At 38.1% G+C, this 17802-nt stretch overlaps 2 protein-coding genes across 2 annotated transcripts in view; both read left to right on the top strand.

Annotated features, from left to right (window-relative positions):
* The window catches only part of trim36 (tripartite motif containing 36), a 28106-nt gene extending 25291 nt beyond the window's left edge, over positions 1 to 2815 (top strand). Inside the window, 1 exon segment of the mRNA XM_032578893.1 lies at positions 115 to 2815. Coding sequence (XP_032434784.1) covers positions 115 to 484 — 370 coding nt within the window. The 3' untranslated portion in view covers positions 485 to 2815.
* A 2406-nt stretch (positions 2816 to 5221) lies between these two features.
* The window catches only part of ccser1 (coiled-coil serine-rich protein 1), a 144977-nt gene continuing 132396 nt past the window's right edge, over positions 5222 to 17802 (top strand). Inside the window, 4 exon segments of the mRNA XM_032578460.1 lie at positions 5222 to 5453; positions 10755 to 11772; positions 13337 to 13754; positions 16303 to 16487. Of these exon segments, the coding sequence (XP_032434351.1) occupies positions 10780 to 11772; positions 13337 to 13754; positions 16303 to 16487 (1596 nt within the window). The 5' untranslated portion in view covers positions 5222 to 5453; positions 10755 to 10779.

The following is a 17802-nucleotide window of genomic DNA, read 5'->3' as shown; positions in this document are numbered from 1 at the left end:
TTATTTAAGTGTTACTTTAAATAAATGGTCCTCTGTTTTTAAAAAGCTCACTTGGGACATACTTAACTTAAATGAAAGAGAGGATCATCCTAAATCTTTTTTCCCTTTCTCCAGGTATGACCATGACAGCGGACATGACAGTGGCAGTGAGGATGCATGCTACGAGCTCTCCCAGCCCTTCACACTTATCACCCTGGGCATGGGTAAACTCTTTATCCCCAAGGCCTCTTCTTCCTCCTCTGTTTCCAATGCAAATGTGTCATCCGGCGACTCGGGCAACCGTGTGCTTCCCATGCCGCAACGCCTGGGCATATGCTTGGACTATGATGCACATCGGGTGTATTTTTACGACGCCGACACCATGAGGTGCCTTTTCGAGAGGCAGGTCGACTGTTCGGGAACGATGTTTCCAGCCTTTGGTCTCATGGGCAGTGGAAAGGTCCAGCTGGAGGAGTTCATTACCGCTAAAAAACTGACCTTCTGAGAAAGAATGGAGGGAAGATGTTGATGCATTAAGACTTTAATAAATTACCTTTTTTTGGGGGCTATTTTTCTGTGAAAACCTAGGAGGTATGTTGTCCTGAGAGTGTCAAATTCAACCATTTTTCTTAGCGATGGGCCAGTTATCAGCAGGGCTTCCCTCTCCCCCACTCTGTGAATGAGATAACTGGTCCAGCGTGTCCACATGCAGAGGTCTTCAAAGATTGATATGAAAGGTCATCTTTGTAAACCAAAGTCTCTGTGTCTGTGAATTGTAATTGACCTGCTTTTACCAGCCGAGATCAGCTATTACTGAACTGGCTACAGAATATGTAGTCACTTTAAATATTTTAACCTGAAACAACTTACACTGGGACACTGCTTTATTATTCTGGATCATTTCTTGTTTTTAAATGGTTGGTGGTTCTGTGTGTTGGTAGCAGCAAAGGTTTAGATGTCAGAGGATATGAGGGAAGGTTGCTGCTAGTTTTGAAGCTAGCACCTTTGTGCCTTTTTTTCTCCCCTCCTTTTTTTTAAAAAATAAAAATGAATCACAGAATTACACAATTGTTATATCTACCAGTTTACTCTAGTTTATCACTGAAAACACTATTAGTTTCAATGTTTGCTGTTTTGCACGAGTAAATTGATGCACATAATCTCTTGCTATCATCACTGCTTAGTTTTCTTTTTCATTATCGATAATTGTGAGCACAGCAGTAAACATATGTTTGTCTTGCATTCACACATAACTTGTTCTTGTATTTAATTATGTGACTGTCACTTTTTTATTGGCACAGAACACTAACTTTAATTTTAGTGTTGTCCAGTTACTAAAATCTGCTGTACTTTATAACTGCGATACCACGAACAGCCTGAAATCTTTGGCTTTGGTGCTTATTCAAGTGCAACACTCAGCTTTGTCACCTCACAGCCTTTTTAACAGTTTTAAGGAAGCATTTATTCAGGTTTGTCCAAGAAGTGCTATCACAAAATGGTACCTTGATTTTGGTGCACAGGCATTAGGTGTAGCATGTTAACCTCTTTACTGTTCAAGTTTGGCTGTCATGGAGTAGTTGCTGTTGAATTTTAGGGACACACTAGATGGACTAAAAAGTTTGTTTGGACACCACACTTCAATTGATTAACTTTTTTTTTTTTTTATGTGCCTGTACATGGGTTGGTTTGTACATCTGTGCGTATATATTGAGATTTCTGGAGGGTTAGGGTAACCGGTTTGTGTGTGTTTTCTCAGGTTTTTAGCCCAGATTTGGGTCTGAAGCTACCTACCTCTGTCACTCTGCCCTAGAAAACCTTAACTGCTGTCCCTTTCCTGAAAGAAACTTCTTGAGTTGATTTATAGCTCATTTTTTCTTTTTAAGTTTCTAATAATTTTGTTTAGGTAAGACATTAAGCTGACATTTTTATTTTTTTTTAAATGTGTACATACTAATCTGGCATTTGTTTTCAGTGGAATAAAGTAAATGTTTGGGTGTTACTGTACGGAGATGTTGACCTGTTCAGCTGCTTTTTGTCGAGGGATTTTTTTTTTCCAATGGAACAAACTACTTCTCTTCCTGTTCAGTATTCTTTAGACTTAATTTTTGGTGTAAAATGTTGTTTTATTTTATTTTTTTTATCAGTAACTGATGTCTCCAATTTCAAAGAGGAATATTCAATTAGTGACAGTGTGTGTATTTTGTCCCACGTGTTTTGCATCTGTTTTCACTCCAGTCCTCTTAGACCTAAAATCATATCAAAATGCACACAATCTCCAAAATCTATGCATTTAATAATTGGCTGAAAGAGTTCAGTTTTAGTCATACACAGAATGTATTGATCACAGAACAAATGGCTGAATGTTCTTCTATATGCAAGATTAGTTAAGAGTTGCAGCACATATGTCATAATGCTTAACAATGCGTTAGACTTTAAATAATAATGCATCCTGTATATTGCATTTGTCATAGATTTGATTCGTAATGATTGCACAGATTGGCTCCATGTTTAAATACAATGTTGCACTTTAGTGATATGTAGCACATCTGCTCTGCAGAGGTGTTTACTAGTGTTGTGTGTGCAATAGCATCAGAGGGGCTGTGAGACTGAAGAGTGGATGCCTGAGCCTTTAGTCACAATTTGCACTGTTTGTAGGTTGTTGTTGTAAATGGGCTTCTTAAAGAAGAACATTTTAAATGCTTCTAATTGTGTTTTCTGAGATTGGATGTGGTGGTGAATTTCTGTGTGCGTATATACTAAGTAAACATAATTATGGAAAGGATGTTTTTTCTTTTTCTGTGTAGGGGGTAAAGTGAATAAAACATTTTAAATCAAATTTGCCTGCCAATTTTTTTTTGTGTGTGTGGCTGTGGTGCTATTTAACATTTAATTACAGAGCCGAAGGGGTGAGTGAAATATCTTTTAGCACATACAAATTGTGTTGGAAACCCCAGTCATTTTCAACCTTTAGATTTTCAACATGACTCTCTGCAGAACACTCCGAGCATACAAATGCTGTTTTGTATTACACCTGCGAGTAACAACATATATTTTCCATTTGAGGCTTATCTGAAGCATATCAACTCAATTTTTATTTTCATAAAAAGTTGGAAGTGTTTTGATGTTTTATTCTGATGCGCAATGTTGTCAAAAGGCTTGAGATTTTTGCCTCTACACAGACTATTGTCTCAGCAGTGCATGTGAGGTTGGATGAGATGTTGTGGCTCATAGTCTCCCACAGGTCTAAAGTCCAGTAGCAATCTATGTTACACCTCCATACTCAACTCTTCATGTGATTTAAGGCTTGGAGGCAGCTGCTCAGCCATGGAAACCAATTCTCTAAAGAGCGTTGATAGGTGCTTGATATTATCCACCTCTGGTCACAGAAGTGATTTGAACATATGAATTTAATAATTTTAAGTCTCAGTACTTTTGGCAAAACAATTTGATTTTAACATTTGTTTTTATCTGCCCAACAAACAATTTTTGATACTTTTGTGGCTCAATGAAACAGTTAATTTCTTCTGAAAAGTTATGAGAAGCAGTTCTCTAAAACACACCTTCACTATGTGATAGTCTATATTATTGTAGCATATTTGTCAAAAGAAATTTTAATTTGCTGAAATTTCCCAAAGAGCCTGGAAATGTTAGCATTACAGACATGTTCCAAAGTGCTTTAACCTAAATGGTCACATGTACATTCAAGTACATTGTTCCTGCTGAAAGGGAGCTAATATGGTGCTGGGTGGTTTGCTCTAACATACCAATTGGCATGGACCGGAGCATGCAAAAGTGAGTGCTGTCTGGGGAGCTCTGAAGATTACGGGTGTCAACGTTAAAGGTGAAGGCTAGAGTGTCATCTTCAATCAGCTTAATGTTCCAGTGACGTTCATGAATATTAATATGAAGTCTTCTCTAGTCTGTAACCAACCTCCCAGAATGTGGGTGAAAGAGAAAACACGTTTTAAAGATGATCAGATGAATGGGTAAAGGTACATCACTCTCCGATTGCACCATCCGCTGCATTTTGAACTATAATGTGCTCCATAGAAGCTTGAACACTAAAATTAAAGTTACAGGATTGCCAGAATGCATGTTAACAAGTCCCCACATTTTTGGGGTAGTAGTGGGGACAAAACTGGAGTTATTTTTGTAGAATAACTGAGGACAAAACTTGACATTGGTTTTCTCTTGAACAAGTACAGATCCTAATTCTATTAAATATAGAAGCCTTCAGTGTCTCCTCAATGAAAAATGCAGAGCTGAAAGGAGACATCACCTCACAAAACTCAGACATGTTGGCTAAAGAGGGATGGGCTGTAGTACCTGTTGACAAATGCAAACATCTCGTGTAGTACATCGGTTTTTAGAAGTGGCTATTGCAAAAAGTGCCGTCATAAACTATCAAATCAAGTATATCGTCTTCTTTTGTCCATGCAATTTAAATTTTTTAAAAATTATATAAGTATTCAATTTAAATAGTCAAGTCTGATTTGTGTTAAACATGGCGTAAGTGATGCTCACTAAACCTTTGTGTCAAACTATTTCAAATACAGTTATGCTTTTGCTTTTCATCTATTTAGGATAAATGGATAAACAGTCATGGAATCTGATGCCAAGTTCTCAGCTATCTGTAGCTCATTTTGACTTTATCAAATTCTGACGGGTAATAAAATTATCTCAAGCTTTTTCATATCAGTGGGTTAATTCATCTCATTTGTGTGTGTTGTTTCAGATATAAAGTCTTTAAATATTTACTTAGTTAAGATATTGTTTGTGTGCTGAAATCACTCATGAGAACAAACAGTCCTTTTGAACAAATAGATATTCTGCAGTACTGTGACTTGATAGATGTTTTTCTTTTTTTCTTTCAAAGTAATCTACAAGCAGCAACATTGAATTGACTTGTGTTATGAAGTTAATTCCTAAAAAATAAGTTGCAAATATTTCTTTTATATTAGGCTATGCAATGTGTAAATGTCAAATTTAAAAAATCAAAACATATCACACAAGCATATCAGATACAGCAGTTTCTAAGGCAAAAACAACCTTATTCATCTGTGGGCATCTTTAATGTTGATTTTAATGAATCTATCACCTGCTGAAAATTCAGGGAACCGCCAATAAGTTTCAAGAAGAAGAAGAAAATTCAGGGAGAAGCAGCAACAGCAGCAGCAGCAGGAGGAGGAGGAGGAGGAGGAGGAGGAGAGGAAGGAGGAGTAATGGACGTCACACCGCACAGGCTCGCTGTCAGTGACTGCAACGCGGAAGGAGGAAACCGACTCTCCGTCACTGAGGTGTAATTTTGGCGTCACCGCCTCACAAGGTGCACCCTTTAGTGTAATTCCAATGCCGCTGTAAGACCCCTGACACCTTCATGCCAGTACTTTTTCATTTTAAACACAAAGCGGACACATATCCCCCCCGGTTCTCCACTGACGGGCCTCGGTAAAGACTCTAACAAGGCGCTGAAGGTAACGTACGTACGATGACGGCCGCTTGTGTTTGTCCACTACCTGCTGCTAGCTTGAATGACCGCCTGAGCCGCCGGGGCTGCTGCTGTGTTTCCGGACACTTATTATACTGTAAATATAATTTAATTTCGATGCAACGTAAGGGGACACATGAGCGCTAGAGTATGAGCGCATTGAGGCAGCTAGCTGGTGTGGGATTTAGGGTCGGCAGGCTTCAAAGCGTTGTTGACGTTGTTGGTTTGACAGTTGTGGCGTCCCGCAGGGCTGCTGCTGCTGCTGCTGCTGCTAGTTAGCTGCTCTTAAATCTCTGCAGCTCATCCATGTAGACTGTTTAATGTGCTTGCTAGCTAAGGTTGGTTTCTGGATAGAATATAAAACAATCGGATATCTTGAATGGCGTTACGGCCATTTATTGCACTGTAAACATGTTAAGGCCCATCACTAAGATTAACAAGCTGTTAACATACACCAAGGTTTCGCAGCTGCTGTTACAGGAGAACTTATACGACATAAAAATAGTCAGACTTTTAAAGATGACAGTATTTATTGTGAGATTGCTTGTGATACTTCTTGTGGTTTGTGGTTCAATAAAGAGGTTAAGCTGAAACATGTTTGCCAGTTCAATTTCATAACCTGTTTTGGCAAAGTTATTATCATTATGTTTATTTATCAACCTTTTTGCTACATGGTTGATATAATGATGCAACGACTGCTTCTATCAGATTTACACACTAGACTGGTATGAAAACAGATTCTTCCAGTATGAACTTTGCCTTTTTTTAAAAAAAAAAAAATGTAACAGAAACTTACTGAAAAACATTTAGTTTGTTTCCCTCCCAAAAACAATCAGCATTTCTCCCCTTTTCAGTAAAGAAATCACACCTGAAAACTCCCACTTTTTCAGTCAATAAATGTTTATTTTTAGATGCTCTTTGGATCTGCAACACATTTTTCATGATAAAAGTTTACATTTGCTAAGTTAAAGTACTTGGAGTTAAATGAGTTTGTGCTCAGTACAATCTGTACAGGATTGAATGATTCTGGTCCTCGGCGGTCAGTGTCCTGGATCTTTTAGACATCTCTTTGATAATTAAAATTAATTCATGATTTCCAGGTTCTACTCAGAACGTGGTGACCTCCGGAGGTAAATCAGCTAATTTTCAACATGCACACATCTAAAATCTGCAGGATAATGACCTCGAAGGCTGGAATTGCCTTCCTTCGAAAAGCCGAATCAGCCAGAATTGTAATTGGCAGATCAGACGTCTAATAAAACAAAAATATTTTTAAAAAAATGCCTGATTGGTAAATTTTTACTTCTTGGAATTCATTAGCAAATTATCTGTATATATTTTTCTGTCAAAATCACACTTTGTGGACATATTATGTAACGTAGAGTCTTACATAAATTATTCTATTTCCATCATTTAGTGAATTGTGAGAAGAGCAGTGTGATGTAACAGAAGACCGTAGAGTGTGTGAACTACAGTATTACCCATTAAGAACTTGTTTTATTGGAAACACCCAGTTATTTACACCCAGCACACACACACACACACCCGCACACACACGCACACCCATCTAAGTATCCTTTCAAACTGAGTAAAGCAAATGAATCTCTTGCTTCATTTGAAGCTCAAATGAAGCAAGAATATTGGATGAGACAGCAAGTACAGCTTATATATGAGACTGTTAACGACTGTTAAAGTGTTGCGATTAGAAAACACAAACAGGACAGCAACACTCAAATTGTCCCATCTGAATACGCCTTATTTGTTTAGTATCAGTGACGTGCTGATTTTGGGTGTGGCAATGTGGAATAAAAACCCCCCCTGCAATTTAGAAACCTGCTTATAAGTATAAATTCAGCAAAAAACTATTATTATTTTCAGAATAATTTACTGTTTTTCTATTTAATTTCTTCTTCTGTGTTGAAGGAGGAAATTATGTAAGTGATCAGCAGATGAACTTGTGTGTTTACTGTCCAGTACAGCAGAACTATCAATAACTGGAAAAAGGAAAGAGGAACTGGAACGAAGCTTTGCTTCTCTAACTCAAATAATCGTACCTTTTGTGCTTTGGCCAAGCAGGGAGGAAGTTTGCAAACTAGTCTGTGCAAACCAAGGTTTCATTCAACTCTTATTTGAATTTGACCTGGGCACACTTCATGTTGAGCAGTTTACACATCAATATTTAAGCTGAAATATTGACTTATTTTGTAATCACTTAACTTTTCTACTCCCCTGACAGTGTGGGTTGTTTGGAGTTGGGGGATGTTGAGCATAAACTGCTTCTTCTTAAGGTCGTGCCTCAGCATCTCATTTTTAAACCATCAGAGTTGGACTGGCTAATGTTTTTTTGGATCCATATGAAGCAGCATAGTGCAAGTGCACTTGACCTCAAGGTCACAAACTTATGAATGGCCACTTTTTTCCTCAGGATTTTCTGAAAGAGAGTAGAATGTATGATACCATCAACTACTGCATGTCATCCAGGCCATGAAGCAACCAAGCAATCTTTTCAAAGTATCAGCGACTTTGTCTCTCATCTTGAAGAGTTTCTTTAGACCGGGGGATGATGAGTTCTTTTTTGAGATCTTATATCCTCCTTAATGTTTTCAGACAGGCTTTATTTCAGTCAAACCGTAATCGAGCCAGGGTGTGGCTAGTAAAACCTGAAGCGAAAACTGTGGACTATCACTATTAAGTAAAGACTTTTTACACAGGCTTGGATTAGTTTAGTTATAATTAAATCATTACAAAACAGTACTTGCCTGTGAGTAAATATTTCTTCATACCACTTTACTGGTCACCCAGTATGATTCGCCATTAGTAGCATAATCTGAATAATCGTCAAGTTAGTGTCCTTTTTCCTCCATCTTCAATAAGCTACATGACACATGTAGTCTGGATATATTTCAACTCTGGTATAACCGTCTAAAGGATTGTAAGCCTGTCTTAATGAGCTAGGGTCAAAGGTCAGTCACCAGGTCAAATGGTTGTGGCAGGCCTCCCTCTTTACTGTATTGGAGACGATCCCAGCCGATCTGGGAAGACAGCTGGCTGAGGATGTGTGCATGGGGAGGGCCCGTTGTGTCTTCTCTACTTTCTCTTGCTATAGAACTGATCCATGTGCTTTAGCTATTTATATGTGTGCATCCATTACATCAACTAACACATGAAGCAATTATAATTAACTCCCCTCAATGCTGGTGATGTAGTGAGTTATATGGACAGCTGTTTGCTGCTCTACTTATTTCAATTTTTTTTTACGTTAGTCAAAAAAGAAAAACAAACCTTAGTTTGTTGGTGAATGTTGTGCCATAGCTGTTTGCTATAATTATGGACCCATGTATCCGTTGCATTGTATAAACATTTTAGAAAAATCGATCAGCATCACATTTAGAACTTGATTGAATTTACTGTCCAGAAGGTGAGACTCTAATTAGCCACTTCACTGCAGGGTGTTAATGTAATCTTATTACACAGAGACCAAAAACAAAACGCTTCAGTAGCTCGGACGTTAGAAGGTAGCTTCATCAGTGTTGGCGGGATTGCAGTGTAAGTAATCCTCCTTTGTGTAAGAAAACATTTGAAAACACTGGAATTAATTGGCTATACTGAAGTTTGACACCATCTGTGTTTAAAATGTGCAAACAATAAGACCTGCTGGCTGTAGTCACAGTTTGTACAAGCAGGTTTAATGAATAATGTTTAGTTCTGCTTTCTGGGACACAGGTGAGAGATAATTGATTTTTCTACTTCTTTGCTCAGTTCAAAACCGCAGCTGATTTATAGTCCTCTTACTGTACCTGCAGAGAGGATCTGTATCAGAATTTGCTCTTTTTGTTTTCGTACAGTACCATGCCGATGATTAGCAAGCCGTGGGAACAGCTTTGGTTTGCTAAACTGAGACTGTGCAGGTTGACCAGGTATTCTGTCCAAAGATAGAAGTCTCTCATGGATTAATGGTGTCTCTGCTTCGTTTACGTGTCGATTAGTATTCACAGAAATACACTTCCTGTCAGAAGTTTATATGCCGCCATAAAACATAAATGTTTTACTATTTTGAATTTTTTTTGCATAGCCAGGGAGCAACTGTGAGAAGAAGGACCTTCTCCAGAATCAAAACATTTTTGTTTTGAAGATAATTGAAGCTATATTCTAAATTCAGTGCTGAATATATGCCTACATAAACTCTAATCTGTCTCAGAAAGTTTAACCTCAACAACATGCTTTATGTAACATCTGTCCACCCATCAAAACTACATAACATTTCTGTTCATAATTTAAAAGCCCAACTTTATGAGTGTCTGTAAGTTCTGACTGGAGCTGGATGATGAATCCTTAACAGAAAGTCAATTCCTCCCACCTCCTATGCAAATAATGAGGTGGATTAGAGTTTTTATCACCGTGGGGCTGAAGGTTTATGTTTCTACATGGATAATTTTCTTTGACTTTATTGTTGATATAAAAACTCTGAGACACATTTTATGACAGATTGTAATTAAGTTATTGAATAAAAAACATTGGACAATTAAGTTTAAAAAAATCTTCTTTCTATTCTGGCAGTTTAACAGATTTAGATTTTGTAGAAACCGTTTCCAACTCTTTCGAAGAAACATGTTTAAGATATTTGTGGACTTGTACAATTCTGGTTAATCTTAGATGCAGTTTCCAGTAAAGGTGGCAACTTAATCTGTTCAAACAATTAGGTCAAAGTAGAAACCGCATGGAAATGTCCAGCCATCAAATTGGATAGTGAAGAGACAGGTACTAGGTCCCAGATATGAAAAACGTGCTAATCAACGTTGAACAAAAACATAGCGTTGAAGCTGCTAAAAGAACCTCGCTTTGAGTGCTGTACTGATATGGGCTGAAAAGGCACTCAGAGGAAGAAACCATTACTTCAAAGGCAACATAAAAGTAATTCCAGTTAATGAATACACTCAAAAAGATAACATTGTTATGTTTTAATACTTAAAATATCATCACAAGACATCAGCGTTGAGGTTAAAGCTGCAAATAGAAATTGTCGGTACCAAAACTGCTGATAAATTGGTTGCTGAGGCTTAAAAACAACCAAGTGGATGTTCTGGATTGGCTATCAAAAGAAAATTTGTGGGCAGAGTTTAAAAGACGTGTGGGAGCAAGGCAAACTAATAAAAATATTCCTCCCCTTATTTTGCCATTTTGATTTTCTCAGTATCGTCTGCAGAAAATTATTGTCTGTTAAAGTGTCATTCTTTTGCAGATGTCTCCCTTCTTGTTAATTTTTTGTGATGTATGTGTGTTTCTCCAGAGTCCCTCACTGCCTCAGCTTCTCCATGGGTGAATCGGGCTCACGCCGTTCCACACTTGTTTCACGCCTGCCAATCTTCCGCCGCAGCGCCAGCAAGCGGCAGGAGTCCCTCCCCTCCTCCCCGTCCTCGGGGGGAGTGGGAAACGGCGTTCACACCTCCTCGCCCTCCAGCACCAACTCCAGCTCGGGCAGCACCGGCAAACGCCGGAGCCTGTTTCGCGCGCCGTCTCTCAGTTTCACGGCTAAGAGGAACAGCGATCCACGCGTTCAGCCCATCAACCTGAACCTCACGCCCCCCCTGACGCAGACCACTGATGCAAACGGAAACAACCAGCAGACGGTAACTTCGTCGGCGTCCGCAGGATTCGGCGAGGGTGGCAGGCGTTCCAAGTCGCGCCACTCATTTGGGTTTGGGAGCCACAAGCAAAAGAAAATCCCACGTTCGCAGACTGAGGACTTTGATAAGGCCTCCTCATCCTCGTCGGCAACCAATCGAAATGTGTTCATCAACTGCATCAGCAGCTCCGAAGCCAATGAAGGTGACGACTCAGGGTTCCTCGACGACTTCAGTGGGGCCAGTAATAACAACAAACGCTCTTCGAGGCAGAAGAAGCAGCTACTGCCTAAATCATTCTCAGCCCATCACCGTTTCTCTCGCACGTCCGACCACCACAGGCCTCCAGAAGTCAACCTGGAACCTCCTAGCTCTGCCACCGTCACACCTGGGCCAGAGGGCCTCACACCTGGGTCATGTCCTGGAGAACTAATGGGAGGAGGGGGTGAGAGCTCGCTTCAGTCCCCCATGATTTCAGAAGATCGAACAACCGCCATCACTCCCTCAGAGTTCATTCCCATAACAGAAGACTCTGTGTCGGAGGTGGACGCACTCCCGGCTCCCAGTCCAGGATCCGGTTTGAACTCAGGACCTGTCTGTGTGTCTGAGTCGCCTGCTGATGCTGCTCCACCTGATCCCCCAGCTGCACCTGAGAACCTCAGCGTGGCAGTCTCCACCTCTCAGGTACTTTTACTCAACAAGCGTTAATCTGAGTCGGATTTCCCTTGTTCAGTGATTCAGTACATTTCACACAATCATTGATTAAGCCTAGCTTATTGGTACTGATCTACAAACATGTAACGTTTAGAGACTGAATCCATTTGTAGACAAACAGATGTAGAAACATTGTAAAAACAGAACTGCCACAATCATAAATGTGTATTTGGAATCCTAGAACAACACTGTGGGGGGTTATGGCTCTCTCTGTTAAGTGTGCATGATGAAAACCAAAGACTGAGTTTTTCCTGCTTATGTTCAGAATTTTAATGTCTGTGATTATGCTTTGAAGTTTGAAATCTGGCAAAAAAAAAAAAAAAATGTATGAATCACCCTTTTGTTGAAAGGTCTCAGGCTTGCAGGGAAAAAAAACTGGAGAGGCTCTCAGATACAATATGTGTTATTCCCCGTCATAATCTTCAAAAAGAAAATTCATTTACTGAGTAGGTTCGCACTCTTGTGCGCTCTTAAGTTCACTTTCTGGCCTTTGAGAAGAAAATACTGGATTCAGTATCTCTCTCTGGAGATACTCACAAACTCTCTTCTTTCAAAAGTATTCATGCCTCTTTAAATTTACATTTTACACATTAGAACCACAAACTTGAAAGCATTTTTTAAAAATATAGAGCAACACAATGTAGGGGATAATGTAAAGTTGAAGGAAAACCACATATTTTCTTTTACCAATAAAAACATAAATAAATAAAAATAATTAGTAGAACAGTGTTGTTGCAACATTGCTGCAATCACACCTGAAACTCTTTTGATGTTTGTCTCTATTGGCTTTGAATATCCAGCAACTGCTGACGTTTTTGACCATTCCTCATTGGAAATAATATTAAAATTAGTGACACTATATAATGTCTGAACATGGAAGCCTTCTTGCTACAGTTTCTTGATTGGAGATTCAGGTCTGGAATTAAATTTGTTTTATAAATAAGCAAACATACTCTAAAGGGATTGTATATTATTGCATTTGGGGCAATACGTGTTTATTTTCTATTTTGAAAAGGAATTCAATTATTTGTTTATTTACATCTTCTGATGCATTTCTAGTATATAAAAAAAGGCTTAAGTAGTTAAATGGAAAATCTGCAGAATGTACAATTTTTTTATTTTTATTTGACTAATTGTCAGAATAATCGATTCATTAATTACTAAGGTAAGTTGCAGCTCTTCAGAAAACCAAAGTTTGTTTTATATATTTATAACGTAAACTTACTGTAAGCTTCAAATCAAAATTCTGGACCAGAAGTTTTTGGTTTCGTGAAAAGTTATAATTTTTTATTCTTCTGTAAGGTACTGTTGTGTCAATTCCCCTCCTAACTCTCAAAAACAGCAAATATTTACGAAGCAGAAGTTTTGCGAACTAAAGTGCTATTTTTCTTTTCACTATTTGCTATTTGAATATGAAGTAACTTTACCTGTGGACATTCTCTAATCCTCACTTACTTAATACTTGCTGTAGCAGGAACATCTCTCTCTGTGAAGCATATTTTTACACATATTCAATAAAATATCCTCTCCTCAGGTTTTCTTCACCCCAGCCCAGTCCAGCGCTGAGAAACCCTTACTCCCTGACACCAGCACAGCCAACAACACAGACTATGAAACGGCTGTCTCCCTGTCCGAGCCAGAGACGGCTGTACCCTGCCCACCTCTGTGGGAACAATCACTGGAAGAGAGGAAAGAGAGGGAAGAGGAAAGACAGGAGGCAATAAAAGACGGTTCAGTAGAGGAAAGGAAGAAGTTGGTGCAGGAGAGAAAGGCAGGCTACCACACCGAGACCACAAGTGAGAGCGAGGTGTGTGGGGCGCGCAGCGAGGGCTGTCACTCAAACCCCGAGAAAACAGATAGGAGGGCGAGACACACACTCTCTCTTCAAGAAAGAGGAAGCTTCTGCGGCTGCCACGAACCCAGGTCCTCTCATTTGAGGAAACCACATGCAGGTACAAAACTCAGAACAACAGAGGGAATCACAGATTTACATGCAGAGTCACTGACGCGCAGTAGCACTGCCAGAATAATCACTTGGCTTAGAAAAGCGACACAGACTAGACTCATGTCTGGGAATCCATTCCACTGAATCTCAGACCTGTCTGACATTCCTTTGTGATCAGGGTTATTGGCTCATTTCCAGGCAACTGCAGAGCTTTGTCTGATGGAAAACATTTAATTGGCAGTTCAGGTGAAGCAATGCTGGTTCTCCTTCATTCTTCTTCAGTTTTAATTATTCTAAATAATAAAAACGATCAGGTAAACCCTGAGAGAGGTCATTAAGTTTTTACAGGTTTGTAAGTATTGCAGATTAAACAATGGAGATTTAAAGTTGTGTTGAAGAATAAATCATTAACACTGGAACATGGAAGAATAATTTAGAAGCCCTCGGTTCTAAATTATTCTATATTTTAAAGTTTTGAATAAGATGATTGTTAAAAAAAAACTTTGCAGCTGCAAAACAGGTTTGACATTTTCTGTTTCTGCCTCAGGCTTGGCTACTATTTGCTCTTACTTTAATGAGAGATAAAAAAAATCTTATCCTCAGCTTATTGTTACAGTTGCATAGATCTACAGATTTATTCATTTTAAACTCACTGGTTTTGCAGTTATAAAAATCCTGCAAAACACTTGCATATTTAAGTCTTTGCTTTTGGCTGCAAAATATCCTGGTCAAATTTTGTGATGTGCGCTTTTTTAAATCTATCAACAAGTTTTTAAACTATTCTCTGAAAATCTGAATTTTAATTTACAATTTTTTAAAACCTTATTTTTTGTTCTATTCTGCTTTTAAAAACCAAACATTAAAATATTTTTTATGAATGCCAGTTATGTTATTAAATTAGAAAAAAATATTCCTTGTTTTAGCTGTGAATGGAACTCCAGAGGAAAAAGAATTAGTTTCTTTGAAACTTGTTATTTAAAATGCAATAATGGAGACATTTGCATGGTAACATTCAAAATGCATTTATTGTATTAGTAAGGATTTTCTCTTAATTCATTGAGATGCTAACGTTATCTGTCCTGTAAAAGGCTTTAGAAGCAGGCAAAAAGAAAAGGATATCGATGACTGCATTAAGCCTGCACATCCACACAGGCAGAAAATGCTTTATTCAGTCGAGCATGATCCCAGATTTGTGTCTAAATATTTCTGTAAACATTTTTTCAGCGGACAATGTAGTAGACGGAGAACATGCCAGACTTCACAGAGGGAATTTTGCAGCTTTAAAAACCCTTAGAGGGAGTTTGTCCTTTGTGTCTGCTCATTCTTAGCCCCTGGGTGTCGTCTCGTTGTGTGCTTGTGCTTCTGTTTTCAATAAACCTTGCAGAGCCCCATTTTTAGCTTGAAGTACTCCTGTTTATTAGGCCCTTTTTTACCAAATGTTTAACAAAAACAAAATACATTTTTTTTTAAAAATTTGTGTCGATAAAAAATATTGATGTCACAGTCCAATAATTTATTAAAATAAAACAAAAATAAGTACATTATTCTTTTACAAACTCATACCCGATGCCTGTCTCATTTTGTTGATGAAAACAATTTAAAATGTAAATCTGCCAGGGTTATGAATAATTTTGGGTTTAACTGTTTATACTTGCAGTTTTATTTTTGCAATATTAGAAACTGCTGTTTTGAGTGCTGAAACTGCACAATTAATGATGCTGTGGATTACAAAGTTGCCCAAATGGCAGAACAACCTGCCATTATCTACTGTTGGATCCCTTAACTAAAGAGATTTGTTGTATTGATTCAGTATTGCAGGCTTTTTGTTGTTGCTCCCCCATGTGCTGTAAATGTTCATGGTTATAAGAGTCTGAAACTATGGTAAAATGTTCAGGACTTCTTTCTGCTACGGATCTCATCCTATTTTATTGAGTGAGTTTACAACAAAGGAGCTGTTTAAAAATGAGCCCTTTTATTACACTCTGGAAAAGCGCAGTATGTGTGCAGGTGGGTGGAGTGAGAAAGCACAGAGAAAATAGTTGGCATGAAGTCCTGTTTTTTTTAATAACCTGTTGCTCTGTAACAGGTTGTTACCATAAAAGGATATGGTATTGTTTCTCTGTTTCACTTCTAATTTTCGATAAATCACTGTAGAGCAATTATAGACACCTTCCTCTGGTTTTTCTGAGGAATATTCCCCCTGAAATCTGGATGTTCATTCTTCAGTTTTATTGTTACAAAACAATCTAGCTGTGGGGAGTCTGGATAAATTAGATTATTGCAAAACAATAAAAACAGTCTGAGCAAAACCAATATAGCCAAACGGCTTCATGAAGGAAGGATTTAACTTTGTTTAAAAAGCTGAGTAAGTAAAAGTGACTTTGTCATTTAGTTTTATGAAAGGAGGTTCATTCTCTGGAGGGATGGATCTTTCCACATTAGAAATTAATAAAAATAATATTGCATCTCAACAGTGTCATCTAATTTCTACAAATCTCTCTTTTGTTTAACTGTGATTTTTGTTTGCTGTTGTTCTCTTGCCATCCTTTGTGTAGCTTCTGTGTGCAGCAGTGCCAGCCCTTACCACGAGGTGATGCGGATGGAAAGGCGACTGCGCTCCTCATCTGAGGGGGCCGGTGGGCCTCGTGTCCATGGAAACTACAGAGATGCTCCAGGCATGGAGGGAAATGGTCTGCTCAAGCACAGAAACAACTCCTCGTCGTCTAAACTTGGAAGTTTGGTAAGCCTGAAGCTGTTTTTCTCTGTTTAGGTTGCACTGTAAATACAAACACTGACAAACTATTTCACTGCCCTTAAATTGTAGGTCAGGCTCAGTTATTAATATATTATAGCACTATTTCCTAGTTTGTTTTTTTTATTGTTAATGCAAAACAGCTTAAACCAAATATTACATTTTAATAATGCAAATGGATTAATGAAAACTTTTGCTGGTGAAATAAGTAAAATGTATTACAATAAACATTTCTTAGGTCTAATAAAAAATTAGCTTGTACATATTTCTATACAAAGTATCTTAATGTTCATAAAATCAAATAAGTGTCTTGCAGTTGGAAAAAATACTCCTTACATAATATAGGTAAAAAAATGTATAAATACATTTTTGGATCGATAAATGTTAATATTTATCTGCTTTTCAGTGAATTTTCAGCATCCGTTCTTCTACATCAACAAGATGTGGATAAGTTGGCATGTTTAGTAGTTTGTCATTACCTCTCAAAGTGGAAACTGCCAAAAGTTTAATTGTTGCATTTTGCTCTCCCATGTGCAGCTTGTAAACCTGGTTCTTGGTTGTTTTGGTGTGAGCTCAATGTGACCTACTGGCTGACCATAAATGATAGATATGAAATTTGCAGAAATTTGATCATGGACTGAATGTAATTATATCAAGGGTTTAAACTTTTTATGATCAAAACTCAACATTTTTAATCTGAAACAGAAAATTTGATAAATATGTGCAACAGGTTAATTCACAAAGCTCATTGGATTCACACGACAGATTTGCTGGTTAACAAACCAAGAATCACAACCTCCAAACTCACTTAGTGATGGACGCATTTTAAATTAAATATTGTTTGTGCTGGTCTGACTTTTTTCTGGTGTCAATACTCATGATGGCAAATGTACTCTAAAATGATGGTTTTAAAGTCTGCTCAGCCGCTTTGGCCTGCTCTTCGATTTACCTCTCAAGGTGTTGTGTCACAATCAATAAGCAGATGGACACTTTAGTGATAATGAGGTCACTTATGCATTGAAATGACCTTACAGCAATGTATGGTGCTAAGAAAAAAATAGGTACAGACTATATTTTCCTTCACACATAAGTGGCTTTGAGTTTGTGGTTTCACATGTGGTGTTAAAATACATCTCCTAATGCCACATAGTGATCCAATCAAACTTGCTACAATTCTGTAGACTCGTTATTGGACTGATGGCTGATATCTGCATTTTACTGTGTTATTTTTGTGTTTGGTAGCAATGTGTTATTTTTAGTGTATGTTTTAGGATATGTGTACAATACATAATACCAAATTTGA

The sequence above is a fragment of the Xiphophorus hellerii genome, chromosome 12, assembly GCF_003331165.1.
Source record: "Xiphophorus hellerii strain 12219 chromosome 12, Xiphophorus_hellerii-4.1, whole genome shotgun sequence".
NCBI lineage: Eukaryota > Metazoa > Chordata > Actinopteri > Cyprinodontiformes > Poeciliidae > Xiphophorus > Xiphophorus hellerii.
The sequence above is the reverse complement of the archived record's forward strand: the minus strand, read 5'-3'. Positions and strand labels throughout refer to the sequence as shown.